At 44.1% G+C, this 17,505-nt stretch overlaps 1 protein-coding gene across 10 annotated transcripts in view; it reads right to left on the bottom strand.

Moving 5' to 3' along the window:
• Positions 1–368: 368 nt before the first annotated feature.
• Positions 369–17,505, bottom strand: part of Raly (RALY heterogeneous nuclear ribonucleoprotein) — an 84,181-nt gene continuing 67,044 nt past the window's right edge. For 9 of the 10 annotated variants that reach the window (XM_052726417.1, XM_052726418.1, XM_052726416.1 and 6 more), the window contains 8 exons: positions 9,011–9,275; positions 7,030–7,102; positions 6,817–6,864; positions 4,716–4,882; positions 3,297–3,410; positions 2,906–3,147; positions 1,724–1,772; positions 369–680 (listed from right to left, as the gene is read on the bottom strand). In XM_052726417.1, coding sequence (XP_052582377.1) covers positions 1,728–1,772; positions 2,906–3,147; positions 3,297–3,410; positions 4,716–4,882; positions 6,817–6,864; positions 7,030–7,102; positions 9,011–9,266 — 945 coding nt within the window. In that variant the 5' untranslated portion in view covers positions 9,267–9,275 and the 3' untranslated portion in view covers positions 369–680; positions 1,724–1,727. Of the gene's footprint in view, positions 681–1,723; positions 1,773–2,905; positions 3,148–3,296; positions 3,411–4,715; positions 4,883–6,816; positions 6,865–7,029; positions 7,103–9,010; positions 9,276–17,505 lie in introns of those variants that run through there. The other variant, XM_052726415.1, reaches the window with a different exon arrangement.

Raw genomic sequence — 17,505 nt, 5'->3', positions numbered from 1 at the left:
TTCCTGCCTCCAGGTTCCTCCCTGACTTCCCCAAATGATAGACTTGGAAGTAGAAGATAAAATTAACTCTTTCTTCCTCAACTTTTGGTCATAGTGTTCTTTCATAAAAGAGACAGTGAGAAGGCTCAATGGCTAAGTGTTTCCTGCCCAAGCCTGACAATCCCCAAAATTCACCTAAAGGTGGAAAGAGCAAACTGTCTCCACAAAGTGGTCCTTCAACCTCCACACATGGTTTGACATGCACATGGTCTACCACCCCACACCACACATGCACAATAACAATATAAACAAAACAAAACCAACCAACCAAATAAGCAAACCATTCCATCTCAGAGCATATTTGGATCCAATCTCTTTATTTTGAGGTTCCCCCCACCCACCCCACCCCACCCCCCTACTTTCAAACCTATAGAAAAACCCCAAGCCTAGGAATGCCCTGGGGAAGAAGGGCAGAATGTGTTCTGCCCTTTGGCCCAGGCAGTGCAGACAGGAAGAGTGCATGGGGTAAGGGTAGGCCAGTAACTCCACTTGCAAAGGATGTAGCACTCACTGGCTGGGATGCATGGGGAGAGGAGTGCCTGCTGCCAGCTTTCCTCTGGTACCCGCTACAAACTGGCATCCAGAAATGAGTGCCTGGCTTGAGGCCTGAGACAGTGATGCCCTTCTGCTGGTGGCCATTTCTCCTGTCAAGGCAAAGAAGAAACTAAGACTGAGAGAAACTCTTTGATCATAGGGGGTAAGGAAAAGGGGTGGACTGTCTGCAGAGCTATGTCTGCACCTTGCCGAATTTTCTGACCACGTAATTAAACATGGGAAAGGCTCAACCCCTTCTGTGAGCTAACTCCCCATCTGAGCCTCAATACCTAACATGAATTAGCTTCACAATATATTATAAACAGTGTTCTGGGTAAAAATAAATTCATCAAGTTCCAAGAGGAAAGACTTATGAGGAATTTACTAAACTAACCTGGAAGCTCTTACTGATAGAGATGCTGTATTATAAATGTGTGATCTATCAAGGCACCTCTCTGTCACCTGTAAACCTCTAGGGTAGAGCAGAACAGGATAACAGACAGTGGCCAGAGTGGAGGCTTTGGGGCTGCATATTACTAAATTCAAATTTAAGCTCTAATTACTATCTTGGATTTTCATGAGACATACTAGTATTTCATTCTACCCTTCAACATCTGCACTTCCACTTCTATGATACACACACAATCCTAATCTTGCAGGGTCGAAGAGGAAAGCAGATAAACTAACAGCTCCTGTCATATAGGCTTGCAGAGCATCTCCTCCCTCAACAGAATTAAGCTGAACTTCTAGCCCATGAGACACTTCCTAGTCACTCCCTCTGAAAACGAATGGCAACTTTCCCCTACTCCGCAGGGCTGGGTTACAGAGCAGGCAGCTCCTGTCCTGTACTGCACCCTGCTGAAGACTGTAGAATGCTGTGCTCCAATAAGATCATCTGCTCTCCCTCTTGGAATACACACACTAAGCTGCACAGCATTTCTTCCACCACCTCCAGTGTGCAGTTTTCCTCCATTGTCATCCTGCTCCCAAGGGAACACTTTCTGAGTGGCCCTGATATACGTGGCCACTGGAGTAAGGCTGAACATGAGGACCTTCAGCCTTGGCACAGTATGGCTCTCTAGACCCACGTCGGGAAGAAACTGCAACCTCCACTTCATTGATTTCCTGTGCTCCTTAGGCACCCCCATACCTGCTTACTGCAAGGCCCCATCTTCTGCATCTGTGTCCTGGCTGTGCTCCTGAGAGGAAGAAGACAAGCGAAGATCATTCACTGCAGGTCCCAAGTTCTGCCCTGAGCTACCTGTTCAGAAAGGTCCTGTGGCTCAGAGTACTACCTGGAGGACCATTAGAAAAGAGGTCTAATGAAAGGAAACGAGCCAAAAAAAAAACTGGCTTAGGATCCTGAGAGGGTCATCTGAAGATCCCGCAGGAAATGGAATGGACCAGTCATGGGATATGCTGGTATATCAGGGACACATTTCTATGCATGGAACGACCATGGACTACAGTAAGTTTAAAGCCATATAGGTCAGTGGGCTGCCCAACTTTGGGGTACTTTTTAGTCTTCAGAGCTTTCACTGAGAGTACTATGCCGAAGAGAGTAAGATCAAACACCAGGGTAGCTTAAAAAAAGGAAGAAAATAGAAACAAGCGGAGCACAAGGAGGATTTATACCCATCACAGACAGTCTATCCTCGTGCTGTAAGCCAGCAGTGGGTAAAGGAAAGCGCTCCAGACCCAGTCAAGTTCTAGGCTTCAAGACAGGTCTTGCTCTTACTTGCTGTAAGGTCCTGAGTGAGGTACCTGGCAACTCTGTACTTCAGCTTCTTCATGGTAAAGGTGGCCATTCTTATCTAATGTGCAGTTCAGGACTATTGTTAAGTTACACAGTGTGATGATATTCAACTCAGTGTTCACTAAACAAGCAGCGAACACACTGTCGCAGGCATCTTGAATGTTGAAAGAATCGGACCTTTCCACTCAATTTAGGCCCACTCTCATGGCTCCTAACCTTACCCTGAATACTCCAGTATTCAGCTTTTAGAAAATTCTGCTGTGAAATTAAAATTCCCATCTTCCCGTTGCTTCCCTTGTCACCCCCTACCCTCCCTGAGAGGCTGTGTGTGCAAATTCTTAGGCTCAAGTCTCCTCTTCTTAGACTAGACTAGAAGACAGATTGGGCCCTGGCTTTGCTGAGGTCTGCCCCAGTCTTCAGTGGGACTTCTGACCAGCAGCTCAAACAGTGCTCACTCTATACACTGCTCACTCTTCCTACCCCTCACAGGACTGACGCTCTGGAAAGCAGAAAGGAAGGAGTTTATGGGGGAGCAGCCGCAGCCCTTCCACGTCACATGGCTAGCCAGGCCCTTACCAGTTCCTCCTCACTATGTGTCAGCAGTCCCTCCTCATCACCATCATCTCGAGTTTGGACTTCTCCTTGGGGTGTGCCTGCCTCAGAGGCCGTGTCTTCGTGGGGGGCCGGGGGCCGGCTGCTGCTGCCGCCGCTGCCACCGCCGCCACTGTTGCCGCCACTACCACCAGCATTGCCACTGGTGCCTCCGCCACTGCTGCCACCTCCTCCGCCACTGCTGCTGTCACCCTTCTTCTTGCCATCTTGAAGGACACAGAAGTAGAAAAGGGACTAGTGTTCAGCTAGAGCAGCTACTCAGCACACCTCAGTGAAAGCTGGTCACTATGCAGCAGGTCTCGGGGCCCTAACCCTTGGGCACACTCACTTCCCAAGCATTGCCCTCAAAGCTGACCTGGGTTGGCCTTTTGTTCCTCAGCAATCTGTTCCAAGCGACCCAACAGGGCATCGATGTTGGACTTGATCTGTGTCAGCTCTGTTTTGATGGTCTGTAGCTCGCTGCTCTTTACTGGGAGCGGAGAGGAGACAACGTTATCACTTAGGGGCACAATGCAAACAAAACCCCAGCCTCACTGTGTCAACAGGGGAGGCCATTCTTTTTTTTTTGGTTCTTTTCCAGCCAAGAGAAAAGGTCTCTTCTTGAGAGAACCAAGAGGTCATCCCCAGGGGTGACCAGTCCATACTTATGAACTTGGCTGTTTGTCTTAGACCTCTCAATCCTACCTCTAAGGTTTGGGCCATGTGTGCAGCACATCTGCAATTCCAGCATTTGGGAGGCTAAGACAGGAGGATTGTGAGTTCAAGGTTAATCTGGTTTAAATCGTGAAATCTGTCTCAAAAACAAAAACAATGTAGGTCTGTGGTGCGTTCTATGAACACCTAAGTAATGACACATGTCTTCAGCTGTGTTACAGGGTGGGGTCTGTTTTTAGAGGCATAAAAAAAGTCTTTTGCAATTAGATTTCCTGACTGCAGTATACAAAGACCAGAATAAATCTGTCCTTACTTATCCTTACTAGAGAAAAATATGCTACCGCTTCAGTGGGTGTCACACCACAGCACTGGACTTTTTTTTTTTTTTTTTTAAGAAATGCATCCAAACACTTGACTGTTATGAGTAATTTCTACTGGAGATTTCCTCCTTTATTTCCTCACTGTTAATAAAGTATGATTCTAGGGGCTAGAGAGATGGATCAGTGACTGAGAGCACTGGCTGCCCGTGCAGAAGACCTAACTTTGATCACCAGCACCTCCAAGACAGCTCAAAACTGTCTGTAACTCCAGTCCAAGGGGGATCCGTCACCCTCTTCTAGCCTCCACAGGTACTGTATATACACGGTGCAGGCATACATGCAAACACCCATACACATAAAACAAAAATAAAGATTAAAATTTTAAAAATCAATTGTTAAAAAAAAAGTGATTCTATTATTTTAGTGATGATAAAAAACAAACCATCCAGAACAGTGGTTCTCAACCTTCCTAATGCTGTAACCCTTTAATACAGTTCCTCGTTGTGTTGACCCCCAGCTATAAATTTATTTCATTGCTACTTTATAACTGTAATTTTGCTATTGCTATGAATCATAATGTAAATGTTTGATATGCAAAGGGGTTCAAGATCCAACGATCTAGAAAGACTGGAAGACGTCACCAGGACGTGGTGGCACACATCTTTAATTCCAGCACTCAAGAGGCAGAGGTAGAAGAACTCAAGTTTTACGTCATCTGGTTTACATGGTAAGTTCCAGACTAGCCAGAGATACACAGTGACCCTGTCTCAAAGTTAAAAAAATAAATAAAAGTCACTCACACTTGATCTTGGCTGAGCCAGTAGTGATGGCTGTGGAACGGGCAAAGAGCTTGACAGGTATTGTAGTTTTGACACGGCGAACCAAAGGGACCGTGACACGGGGTCGCTTCACTGGGACTGCCCTGGGCACAGGCACTGGAGAAAGGCGGCCTCGATAATCAAACAGCCTGCGAAGGCAAATAGACCAGAGGCTGCAGCATGGCCTGTGACCACCAGGAGGCACTACAACACTAGCTTTACCTGTGGAACCTGAAAGGGCCACGGAAGAAGTGTCTGCTTCCAACAGGCCCTGGTATGAAAAGGGCTTTTGGGATCCTAAAGGCTAATGAAAGCCTTACCATTTCCACCTTATCCCCAGCCACGCCAGGAGAAGCAGTATAGGGACAAACAGCACGTTCTCAGAAAGGAGCCTTTTCTGAGGTCAGCAACATCCAGGCCTGCCTTCTACTCAAATAACTGCCACCCCAACCTTTGATTAATTTGTAAATGTCAAAACAGCATAAATCCCCACCTGGAAAGAGAAAGAAGGGTTTGAAAATAGGTGGCCATCCCTTGAACCATGGTTGTCCCGTCTACTTAATGAGGAGGGCTGTCCAAGTTCACTGTCTAGCTGAGTGTGCAGTAAGGGTAGAGCCTGAGAACCTGGTTACAAACACCTGAGAAGGTGTGACAAGTGACAGCTGGGTACCAGTGGACTGACACACTCAATCGAGGAACCCATGGCCTCAGACTCTAAGCCACTTTTTCCTTGTGGACCACTTCAACACCTTTTTTTCTCAGAGATACAGGCCAAGCACTCCACAGTATTTCAAGGATGGGCACTAAATCAGACTCAAAGTTCCCAGACTGTGTGCTGTCACATAACCTGGCCCTCTCCAGAAGGGCTTCTCTTCCTGAAAACGAGACAAACTGAAGGCTGAGGAGAGAACTCTCCCACATCTGCTATGACCATGGTTCTGAAGGGAACCACAGACTTGGTCAGGGATATACTCTACAACTACTTTTTGGATGAGGACCTGCCATCACTAGGAAATTTAAGGTCCCACTTCTTGGTGCTCCTGTTCAGAGTCCTGCAGTTGGTGGCATCTAGTATTCAGTCTCTGGGAAAGAATCAAATCCCTGATCCTTCATTTTGACCAACAAGGGGAGGTGATGATCACTGAATCATAGGACTGCAAGAGCTTCAGGAGTCCTGAGAGGCCATTTGGTATAAGCCTATCTTACTGACTAGCAGTAGGAGAATTTGCCCAAAGACAGATAATCCATTCAGTGGCAAGACTGAGATCAGCATGCAAGACTTGTGACTTCCGGGTTATGACACTTTCCACTGTACCACATTATTTCCTGAAAACACTGACAACAAAGAAAATAGTTCAGAAAAGTTGTTTTCCCTGGGCTATCTGGAGAAGGAAGGAGAGGCTTTGATTTAATCTTTACCACAACTTCTAGACAAACACATGACCAGGAGCTGGCACTGTGGTTAGTCTTGTAATCCCCACACTCAACAGGCAGATGTTGAGAAGTTTTACAAACGCATTATCAACAAACAAATGTGGCTGGGGCCTCTGAAACAGACTTCAAGGTTGAAGTCTAGGTAGGATTGGGGATAGATGGGGACAGAAGGCAGATCACAACCCATCAGGGACTAATTCAGGCCTCCAAATAACTGTGACCTCTTAGTCACTAGGGTCAGACCAAACTATCTGTGTGGGCTTCCTTTCTGGCTGTGAGCACCTTACAGAAACAGAGACTGAACAAGGGTTTAAGGGCTCAAGAACTACCTGTGAAAGCACTGCGCCTGCTTTTGTACTGCAGCTGCCCAGGTGTGTCCCTCCTCTAGCTATACACTCCCTACACTACAGGACTAGGAAGAGACAAGGCAGTCAGAATGTGAGAGTCGGTGTGACAGTAGTGCTCTGGCCTGAGCACTTACAAAATGAGACCCTAGTCCTAGCTCTGTCCCTGATTTTTGAAGCAAAGACCCATTCACAATTCTATGCTTCAGTTCCCAATTGGAGGACTTTGTGAGCTATACTAGCAATCTCTTAAGACCCTTCCAGTTTGGCTATTTAATGCCTAGACACGCCCCTTCCCTGCTCACCTGGCATAGAAGTAGTCTTGATAGTAATCATAGTCAAAGCTGTAGCCACTAGGAAAACAAAGGGAGATGGCCACTCAGCCCACTTCTCCATAGGTCCTCACCTCCAAATGTCTTCCTAAATTCTAAGCTCGGCACACTGTTACGTCAGCATTTATGCCCTCTATGAAGAGGGACTCAACCAATGCAGACAAAAAAACAGACATAGAGCCTCACCTGTATATGGCAGTTGCTGCTCTCTTTAGCCCCTTGGGTCTATTGGGCTTGGGCTCCCCAGCCATGTTGATATCTGTGTGGAAAGAAGCAGCAGAGTTGGAATGCCGACATGACAGCAGTATGCCCACACACATCACCATTGTGCCGCCACGTATTTACACAGTGCACACACGGAAGTGAGGTAGCCAAAGGTCTTCCAACATTTAATTTTCAAACATTAGAAGAAACCAGTACATCACGTGGATATGCCTGGTTACATACTCATATACACTCAGACACATATATAAATCTTCACATACCATATACATACATATTTTCAAGTACATTCATATAAGTCAGGTATATATAAACACATACATCCTCACATATACATATCCAGATAAGAAAGTCATACACACATGCAAAAGTATGTGCTCACACATTCTCTACACATTCAATCACATGAGCATATCTAATATTCATTAATACATACATATAGATATACCTTCTAAAGCACACACAAAGATGTGAGCAAGCAAGCATACACACATAAAAACCCTGTAAGGTAGACACCAACAGTCACTTTGTATGCACGTGTAATCAATAAAGCCAAGAGTACACTTTAGTTCCCTTTAGTCCTTGTGTTCACAGTTCCTCACAGCTTTTGGGAAGGGTTCTAACCCATATCGTCTGAGACTGAGGTAACAGGTGATACTAGTCCATTTTGTTCTCTTTCTATGGAGAATCTGGATTTTAACTAGAACCAAAAACTTGTTATTAGGAGGTTATGAGGGTAGATCAGTGAGTGCCTTGCTCAGCCCAGACCTCAGAAGCTTTTTCTTACAAGAGACAGGAATTAACACAGAGACCCAGAACTAAACAATGTGAGACTTTGCAGCAAACAGTTCTAAATAGGATGTCTTCATCAAACCACTACCCTCAAGGCACAGGGATCTATGCAGAAGAGGAGATGGAAATGATTCCAAGAACCAGAGGTGAGGGATGACTCCAAAGAAACAGTGTATTCCAGACACAACAGGACTAATGCACGTATGAACTCAGAGGCTATGGCAGCACACATAGGACCCGGAGGTTCAAGTTCGAAGCACTACAAGAGGTTAAGTTATTTGCAACTGATATCTCCCAGCTAAAGGAAAATAAGTTTTCTCCAATGCAGTGCCAGTGGGTGTATCAATCACATACCAGGGCAGGCCCTACGCCCAGGAGCAGATGACCAACACAAAACTAAACCCATTGGTTTCTGTTTGTTTTTTATAGAGGGGGGCTTTTTGTTTCATTTTGGCATTTTTATCTCTCTGGCTCTTTTTTGCTATGTGATTTTCTTTGTTTTTATTAACTTCTTTCTTTTTTTGAGAGAAAGAGGGAGAAAAAAACAAAATTAGATTGGTGAGTAAGACTGGGAGGAGTTGGAGACAGGAAAAAAAAACACTCAAAATATATTGTATGAAAAAATGTTGTTTTTAATTTAAGGGGAGAAAAAAAAGAGGCTATGAAAACCAGGGAGAAAGGTGTTTGCCTAGTAAGTCTGACCTGAGTTTGATCCTTAGAACCCACATAAAGGTAGAAAGAGAACCAACTCCATAAAGTTGTCCTCGGACCTCTACACAGGAACCATGGTTTACATATATACATGTGTATGTGTAAACAAACATACTTTTTTTCCTTCTGAGACAGGATCCCTCTGTGTAGACCTGGATGTCCTGGAATTCACTCTGTAGACCAGGCTGGCCCTGAACTTACAGAGATCCACTTGCCTCTGCCTCCCAAGTGCTGGGATTAAAGGTACATGCCACCATGCCCAGAAACACAAATAATTTTTTAAAAAAGAAGCATTGGGAAAGCAAGGGCAGGAGAAAAGGGGCATCTATAACAATCCCTTATAGGCAATCATTTAAGAATTAATTACAAATATAATTTATAACTGTTGAAGTCATAAACTCCCAGACAGTAGTCACTCAGAGGACAGAAGAGGGTAACTTACCCAGAGTCTGTCCAGCCAGCACCCGTCCATTCTCTCCCAGCACAGCCGCCCGGGCATGGCGCTCATTGGCATACTGGACAAAGGCATAGCCTTTGTGCACAGAACAGCCGGCCACACGGCCATATTTGGAAAAGATGGTTTCCACATCTGACTTCTTTACCACAGCTGTGTTTAGGTTCCCAATGAAGACCCGAGAGTTGATGGACTTGGGGTCATTCTTGTTGGTTACATTGCTGGTCTGAATCTTCAAGGACATGGTGTACACCTGAAAAGATAATGCCAATGTGAAACTGGGTTCTCAAGCTAGGCTTGAGGAATATTCATGGCCCATATCCTGACTAACCTGGACTGCTCCTTGCCTTTCTACATTCTCATCCCTATGGCACCCATCCTTCCTGTTCGTGCATTCTGTTTTCTGGTTACGTTATCAAGAGTTGCTGGCTAATCTTATACCAGGTGCTTTACAATGTCTCCTCATTTGGTACTCACATGATAGTGCATATGGGAAAAACCAACATTAGAAGGTCACAATGCTAGTCAACAGCAAGGCCGGGATGAACCAGTCTCTTGATGCCATTTTTTAAAATTATTTATTTTTATTTTATGTGCATTGGTGTTTTGCAGCAGGAAACTGAAATCACAGAGAGTTGTGAGCCGCCATGTGGGTGCTGGGAATAGAACCTGGGTCCTCTGGAAGAACAGGAAGGGCTCTTAACTGCTGAGCCATCTCTCCAGGCCTGACTCCATTTTTTTTAACCCTGTATCTTTTAAAATATTTATCATAAATGTTACCCCATTTAAAAACTAAATTTAATAATTTTCTACAGCTTTTTTTTGTTCCTCCAATGCAGAACTGTCACGAAAAGGACACATGGTAATTTCAAGAGATTTTTGCTAGAGAACAGTTCCTATTTTAAAAAAAAAAAAAAAAAATGCGCCGGGCAGTGGTGGCGCACGCCTTTAATCCCAGCACTCGGGAGGCAGAGCCAGGCAGATCTGTGAGTTCGAGACCAGCCTGAGCTACAGAGTGAGTTCCAGGAAAGGCGCAAAGCTACACAGAGAAACCCTGTCTTGAAAAACAAAACAAAATAAAACAAAACAAAAAAAGCTTAGACTGATGTAGATGTACTTCATCTTTCCTAACTCAGCCAGTAAAGTCTAAAGAAAGTCTAAAGCTAGCCACTCTGTAAAAAGTGTGCTTACATAGCTTACCAGGTAGCCACTGTAGGCTAAGGAACTCATGGATGAATATAGATTATTTTACCAGAAACCGAGACCCTGCTAAAATTTTTTTGTTAAGACTGTTAACTTGCTAATAAGAGGCATTTAAACACTTTTAAAGACCATTTCTGTCAGCTCCATCACTGCTTCCTAGAGTTAAAGCCAATTTAAATAGTTGAGATAACGAATTTACCCGAGAATGGTCTTTAGAATTTAATTAGTTATTCACTTGATACCAACTCAGAATCAGTATAGCTTATAAACGAGTTTGCAACTACTCTTGTAAGTGTGTCTATACGCAGGTCCGTAGACAAACTGAGTTATCATGTCTCAGGTACAGTCCACCTGCTTTTTCTTTACTAAGTACGCTGACCTTACCAGCCAGCAAGCCTAAGTCTGCTTCCTCTAGCACTGACATTACAAGTACATGCCCCTATACTTAACTTTTTATAATGTATATCCTGTTGGTCACAATGGAGCATGTCTTTAATCCCAGCACTCAGAAGGCAGAGGAAGGTAAATTCAAGGCCAACCTGGTCTACATAGTAAATTTCAGGAAAACCAAAAAGACTCAGTCTTCAATCAATCAATCAATCAATCAATCAATCAATCAATAAATAAATAAATAAATAAAATCTATGTCACCCTGCTGTGGGATGTTCTGTATGGCAAATGTGTTGCTGATTAGTCAATAAATAAAATACTGATTGGCCATTGGCTAGGCAGGAAGTGTAGGCGGGACAAGGAGGAGAATAAAGCTGGGAAGTGGAAGGCTGAGTCAGAGAGACACTGCCAGGGGGTATAGCTCAGTGGTAGAGCATTTGACTGCAGAGAGACACTGCCAGCCACCACGATGAGAAACAGCATGTGAAGATGTCGGTAAGCCACGAGCCATGTGGCAAGGTATAGATTAATGGAAATGGATTAATTTAAGCTGTAAGAACAGTTAGCAAGAAGCCTGCCACGGCCATACAGTTTGTAACCAATATAAGTCTCTGTGTTTACTTGGTGGGGTCTGAGCTGCTGTGGGACTGGCAGGTGATAGAGATTTGTCCTGTGGGCCAGGCAGGAAAACTCCAGCTACATCACCCCATAGAGCCCTTGTGCAGAACAGTTGCACCCTGGCATAAGGCCCAAGAAAAAGGGAAAAAGGATGCTAATTCCAGTAGGTAAGGTTTGTGGTCTGGTCTTGGCATTTGTACTTCCTGGCCCTGTATTCATGCAACTCCAATCTATCTCCTAGGGTAGTTTCAGAAGGTACTAAATAAGTCTCTAAGCAAAACGTATAAAAACCTTCATCCGTCGGCCTGTTTATTCTGCCTAATACTGAGGGGTAGGGGCTTCTTTTCAGAGAATTAAGTAGGAATGCAAGCTGAAGAAATGTTATCTTTTTGTACTATCCCAAAGCAAGGGCTCAGAGCTTATATCGCTTCTACTAATGAAGAGGCTGGTGTGAGCTATAGAACTGACTTGGACGAGACAGGCTCTTGCTACTAAATTTACTTTTACACCAACATTTATAAAGCAGTGAAGGACACGAGGAGATATCCATGAACAAACACATCCAATACACTTTCCATAAACAACAGGAAATGTTTAATGCTTCCCCATTTTTCAGCTACAACAATCCTCCTACCTGGATGGTAAGTAATTCAAAGGTTAATTCCTTGTCTATCCACAAACAAACTTTACAAGGTGCCTATGTGACACTAGATACTAACTCATCCTGCTTAAAACTATGCAGAGAGATGCTACTTTGTTTGGCAGCAGGGAGACAACCAGGCCCAGGGTGTGGACTGAGAAAGAGGGAAGGAAAGATGGTAGTTCAGATGTAATGGCTGCTGGCTCTGCATTTACCTGACAAGGACAGGACAGTGGTGGATTCCCTCAGATTGTTAGGAGCCTCCAACCCAACTGCCCAGGAAGCACTCACTGAGCACCTCTTCGAAGGAGCACTGTGGAGGGACCAGCACTCACAGGCTTGGTTCTGCCAATCTTTTCTCTCCTCACTTGAGCTTTGGGACAATACATATAAAAGAACTTTGCAAACTGTGGAGGCCTTTACAAGACCAAATACTAGTATAACTAGTATGTATTTGTCTATTTCATTTACACCACCACTAGGGGGCCATTCTAGATGAGTCATGATCAGACTGGAGCACACTCTTAGGATACCAAGACGAGTCACATGCTTTCATATGCATGTGGCTGCTAAATGGAACATGCTCTGGACCCAAATCCCAAACTATATCCTCTCAGTTGATTTTTAAGTCTTGCATTATGCTTTGGCATGTAGGCTGCATGCTACCCTGTAGACTCCCTAAGTCCAAGAGGACAGACACATGTCTAGGGAGTTGTAGAAAATACCTGAATGGTACTAAAGGTGTATGCCATACTCCCTAGCTTTCCGGCCTGGTTTTCTAGTCTGGTCCAAATGCCCATCCTCACAAACCAACAAACCCCAACTTCATAAACAGGCCTATTTTATATTTTCCTCCTTTATTCCCCCCACCTTAACTAAAAGACAAAATAACATGTAACTAAAGCTGGCCTTGAACTTGCTATATAGCCAAAGATGATGACCTTAAATTCCTGACCCTCCTGCTTCTCAAGTGCTTGGATCACCAGCATGTAACACCACATCTAGCCTTTTCCTGGATTTTTTCAAGATTTCCATGTATCTCAAAGTAGGGATCCTAAAAATACCAATATCCTTTTCAGCAAAAAGTACGTAACTAACTTGGTAAGCTACTCGCCACTGTCACCAAACCATGTTTTATAAACTGCGTAACTGAGCCGGGCGGCGGTGGTGCACGCCTTTAATCCCAGTAATCAGGAAGCAGAGCCAAGCACACCTCTGTGAGTTCAAGGTTAGCCTGGCCTACAGAGCAAGATCCAGGACAGGCACCAAAATTACACAGAGAAACCCTGTCTCAAAAAACAAAACAAAACCTGAGGAGAGGTGGATGGTGGGCCTGGGGAGGTCATACAACAACCACATTTGTTATTAGAGATATCTGTAATGTCAGATTAGCAGGAACTCTGGTTCATAAACAGAACAGCCAAGATTAAAGCCAGCCCCAGGTTTGGGGTGTCCTCTAGCTCTAAGTCTAGTTTTTTGTTGTTGTTGTTTTTTGCCTTTCTCCCTCTCCACCCCCACAGCCCACCACCTCTCTCTTTAAAGAGTCTCACACAGCTTAAGCTGGCCTTGAATTTATCTCTATGATGATATTTTATTTGTATTAAAATGTTATTTGTATGTTAATAAATAAAGTTGCCCGGGGGTCAGAGCTATTAGCAAGCCATAGGAAAGCAGGGCAGTGGTGGCGTACGCTTGTAATTCCAGCACTTGGTAGGCAGAGCTGGGTAAGTCTCTGTGTGTTCAGGGATACAGCCATTATTGGATACACATGCCTTTAATCTCAATACCAATCATGGAAAACCTGGAGGCCTAAACAGACAGGCCGTGAGGAGGCGGTCATGTGGTTGGGTTTACAACCAATGAGAAGGCAGGACAGGAACTTTAACACAGGGGTAGCTCTGGTTCGGAGAGGTAGGACCACCGCAGGAGGAAGGGTAAGGTTTTAGCTCTTAGCTCTGACCTCTTGGCTTTCTTCTTTGCATTGGTTCTGTGTTTCTTATTTAATAAGAAGGTTGTTTACATCTACATATCTCCCTACTTCCACTTCCCAAACGCTAAAATTAGAAGCATGGGCTATCATACCCCACAAGATTAGGGTTTTTGTATTCTATTTTTCCTTTAAGTGAGATGGGCATCCAGGAAAGCATGGAGCAGAAAACAAAGACAGAATCTCAAAGACACTGCTACGCAGGAGGAAAACTAGAGGGAGCTGCCTCCTAGGTCAATGTCTTCACTTTCAGTTGCTAGATAAACAACTGCTTAAAAGCTGAAGCCTTAAACTAATTAAACCCCCACCAGGGACAATAGCTTTGAAATGCAATTACAGCTCAAAGGGATGGACCAGCTTCTTCAAGTTACTAAGAACAGAAATTTGTCAAAAAACAAACTGTTTTCCCAAGTTCAAATATTTCAGACAGAAACTATGTTCTAGAACACAAAAGCCAACACTAGGAAAAAAAACCAAAGAGTTTTGCAAACATAGAAAAGTCCTAGAAGGTACCTCCAACTCCTAAATTTTGGGTAATGGAGAATCTCCCCAGAATCCACTGCAGTAAAAGGAGCCTCTGATTCTAAGTAACAGCACTTTATACATCTCTTCTCATTTGATCTTCATGTAAGGATTTATTTTAAATAGGAAAATGAGACAAAGTAATTAGTTAATAAGACAAAGTCATAACTGGAATTCAGATCTGACTGAAAAACAACAAACAAACAAACAAACCAGACATCCACAGGGGCCAGAGTGTGTGTGCAAAATTTCCTGAGGTAACAGTTTCTAGGGCAAGAATACTCATCTCAATCAAACACACACACTCTCCTTGTCCTTCCCCACTTCTCCAATTCTTCAATTTGCACAGGGCTTTTGTGAATGCCATGGATGTCCGTGAGGCTCTGCATTAGAATCTCATTCTTCCTTCAAAGTCTATGTTGAAACCTAATTCCCAACGTGAAAACATAGTAGCCAGACCTTAGAGATCAACAGACCTTCTGTCCATCCCTAGCTGCCTGGTAACCAGGACCAGCCAAGGCAAGGAGGCAGTAGATACTTAGGGGCAAACTGCTTCGCTTTCTCCAGAATTGGTTACCTTTATCACTGATAGCAACTTTTCCTTCTTAACCACTCAGATGTCCCCAGGGTTATGTAAAGGCAGAAGGCAATGGAGTCTTTAGAAGATGATTAGGTCATAAGAGCCAACTCTGCAAAAATGGGGTTTAGTGTGTGTGTGTATGTATATATATATTATATATATATTTTATATATATATATATAAAACCTATATAAAGAGTCTCCTGAGAACTACCTTTCCCTTTCCACAATGTAAGAACAGAACAAAATGACTTGTCCTGGAACCACAGGCACACTTACCAGATACCTTCATTTTGGATTCTAGAACTTGAAGGAATAAATTTCTTCTTTCTTTTTCTTTTTTTATTTTGAGACAGGGTTTCTCTGTGTAGCTTTGCGCCTTTCCTGAAACTCGCTCTGGAGACCAGGCTGGCCTCGAACTCAGATCTGCCTGGCTCTGCCTCCCGAGTGCCGGGATTAAAGGCGTGCGCCACCACCGCCCGGCAGGAATAAATTTCTTGTTCATAAAATATCAATTTTCATCATAAAACCATGAAAGGACTAAAATAATATCATTGCTAATTACCCCCCACCCCCTTTAAAGGCTCAAGATTTTTTCAAAGTTATATGACTTATGTAAGGGCAAACAGCTGTGAGGGGACCTGACATTCTACAGTCTAGACACATCTACTGTAATCCTGGCTGACTCTACCACACCTCCCTTGTCAGGCTTCCAATCCCGCCTCTCACATTAAATTAGGTCTAATGTTTGAACTTGCCCAACACTGGACCTGTTCTTCATGGAATAGTCACCTCTAAGGAGGAGCTGCTACTCTTGGTCTTGTTGCCCCAATGCTACTTAGTTTTAGCCAGTCATGTTGGGTTACTTCTGGTTTCACTCTGCCTTTGACCTCAGATAACCCGAGGACAGCAAGCAGCAACTTGCTGTCAGTGATAGGAGACGATCTCTGGAGAAAGGCAAGCAATTAGATGGATCAGTGTCTAGGGACTCCTTAGTCCAGAGATCCTGGTTACCAGGCAGCCATGGATGACAGAACATCTATTCATCTCATTAAACTCGTCAGCCCCCACTCATTAACACTGCCCAAATGATCACTGCTGGCCAGACAGGACTAATTTCCCACATAGCACTGACAATTTCCAGTCCTATGACAAACTCCCAGCTCTCGTCTGGCCAACCACAGAAGGCTTCTAGAGGCATGGAAGTACAAGCTGAACTGGCTCCAGACCCGTAAGACTCTGCTTTGGCTTGGCTGTTCATGTGAAACAAGTCATGGGATTTCTACAAACAATAACACCCTTATTCTGAAATAGAAAGCATTTCCCTGATTATCTTTTCAGATCTGTACAGTGATTGAATAGGCTAATCAATTTGAAAGTACTCTGTTGTATCTGTAACAAATTACAAAAAGACACAGGATTATACCTATTTCTATTACTGCCCAATTTCTATTCCTCACATTCAACAATCATTTTTGAGTGTTTCCTGTACTGGCCTTGCTGAGAAACCAAGTAGAGACTGCTCTCTTGGTTGTCAAGAAGCCATCTTTCACCAGACATGGTGGCATGGATCTTTAATCCCAGCACTGGGAAGGCAGAAGCAGGTGTATTTCTGAAGTCAAGTCCAGCCTGGTTTAAGCAGTGAGTTCCAGGCCAGTCAAGGCTACATAGTTAAGACCCTGCCTCAAAACATAAAAATAAAAGAAGCCTTTTTGGGAACCCAGTTTTTGTTACTGTTGTTAGTTTTGTTTTTCTGAAAAAACAAAACATGAAATAGCAAAAACAGCATCAACTTTGGAGTCAGGTAGGACTGAGTTCCAAATCTAGTCCTGTCAATTTATGAGCTTGGCCACGTCTCTCACACTTGCTAGGCCTCAGAATCCTCAACTGCCAAGCAGAATTAAGATATTCTGCTATGGTCAGAGATAGTACCCAGCGGGCAGAGAGATGGCTCAGCTGGTAACGGCACTGGCCATCGAGCCTGAAGACCGGAGTTTGTGAGATCCACAGGACATTTACAGCAGAGGAAGACAACCCGTTCTCTGAACTCCCAATGTGCACCCACAGACTGACTAAATAAAAAAATGAATGTAATTTTTAAGGAAATTTAAGTCGGGGGCTGGAGAGACGGCACAGCAGTCTGACTGCTGTAGCTCGAATTCTAATTGGTCTTAATAATAAAAACCCGAGTCAGATATTGGGGTAAATGTTGAAAGATCAGAGAAGGAGTCAGCCATTAGAGACTTCTTAACCTCTATGGAATCCTCAGGCAGAAGGGGAGTGAGCCTCTGTCTCCTCTTGCCTTTATATTCCTCTCTCCACCCAGCCACATCACGTCCTGTCTCCACCTCCCCAGTGCTGGGATTCAAGGCACAAGATCCCCAGTGCTGTGATGGAAGGTACTTGACACCACTGCCTGGCTGTTTCCCTTTTAGACTGGATCAATCTTGTGTTACCCAGGGTGGCCTTAAACTCAAAGATCCATTGGCCTCTGCCTCCCGAATACTGGGATCAAAGGAGTGTGCCACCATTGCTTGGCTTCTA

The sequence above is a fragment of the Peromyscus californicus genome, unplaced genomic scaffold (genome assembly GCF_007827085.1).
Source record: "Peromyscus californicus insignis strain IS unplaced genomic scaffold, ASM782708v3 Scaffold_7__1_contigs__length_154581171, whole genome shotgun sequence".
Classification (NCBI taxonomy): Eukaryota; Metazoa; Chordata; class Mammalia; order Rodentia; family Cricetidae; genus Peromyscus; species Peromyscus californicus.
Note: the sequence above shows the minus strand (reverse complement) of the source record. Positions and strands in the feature narration are given on the sequence as shown.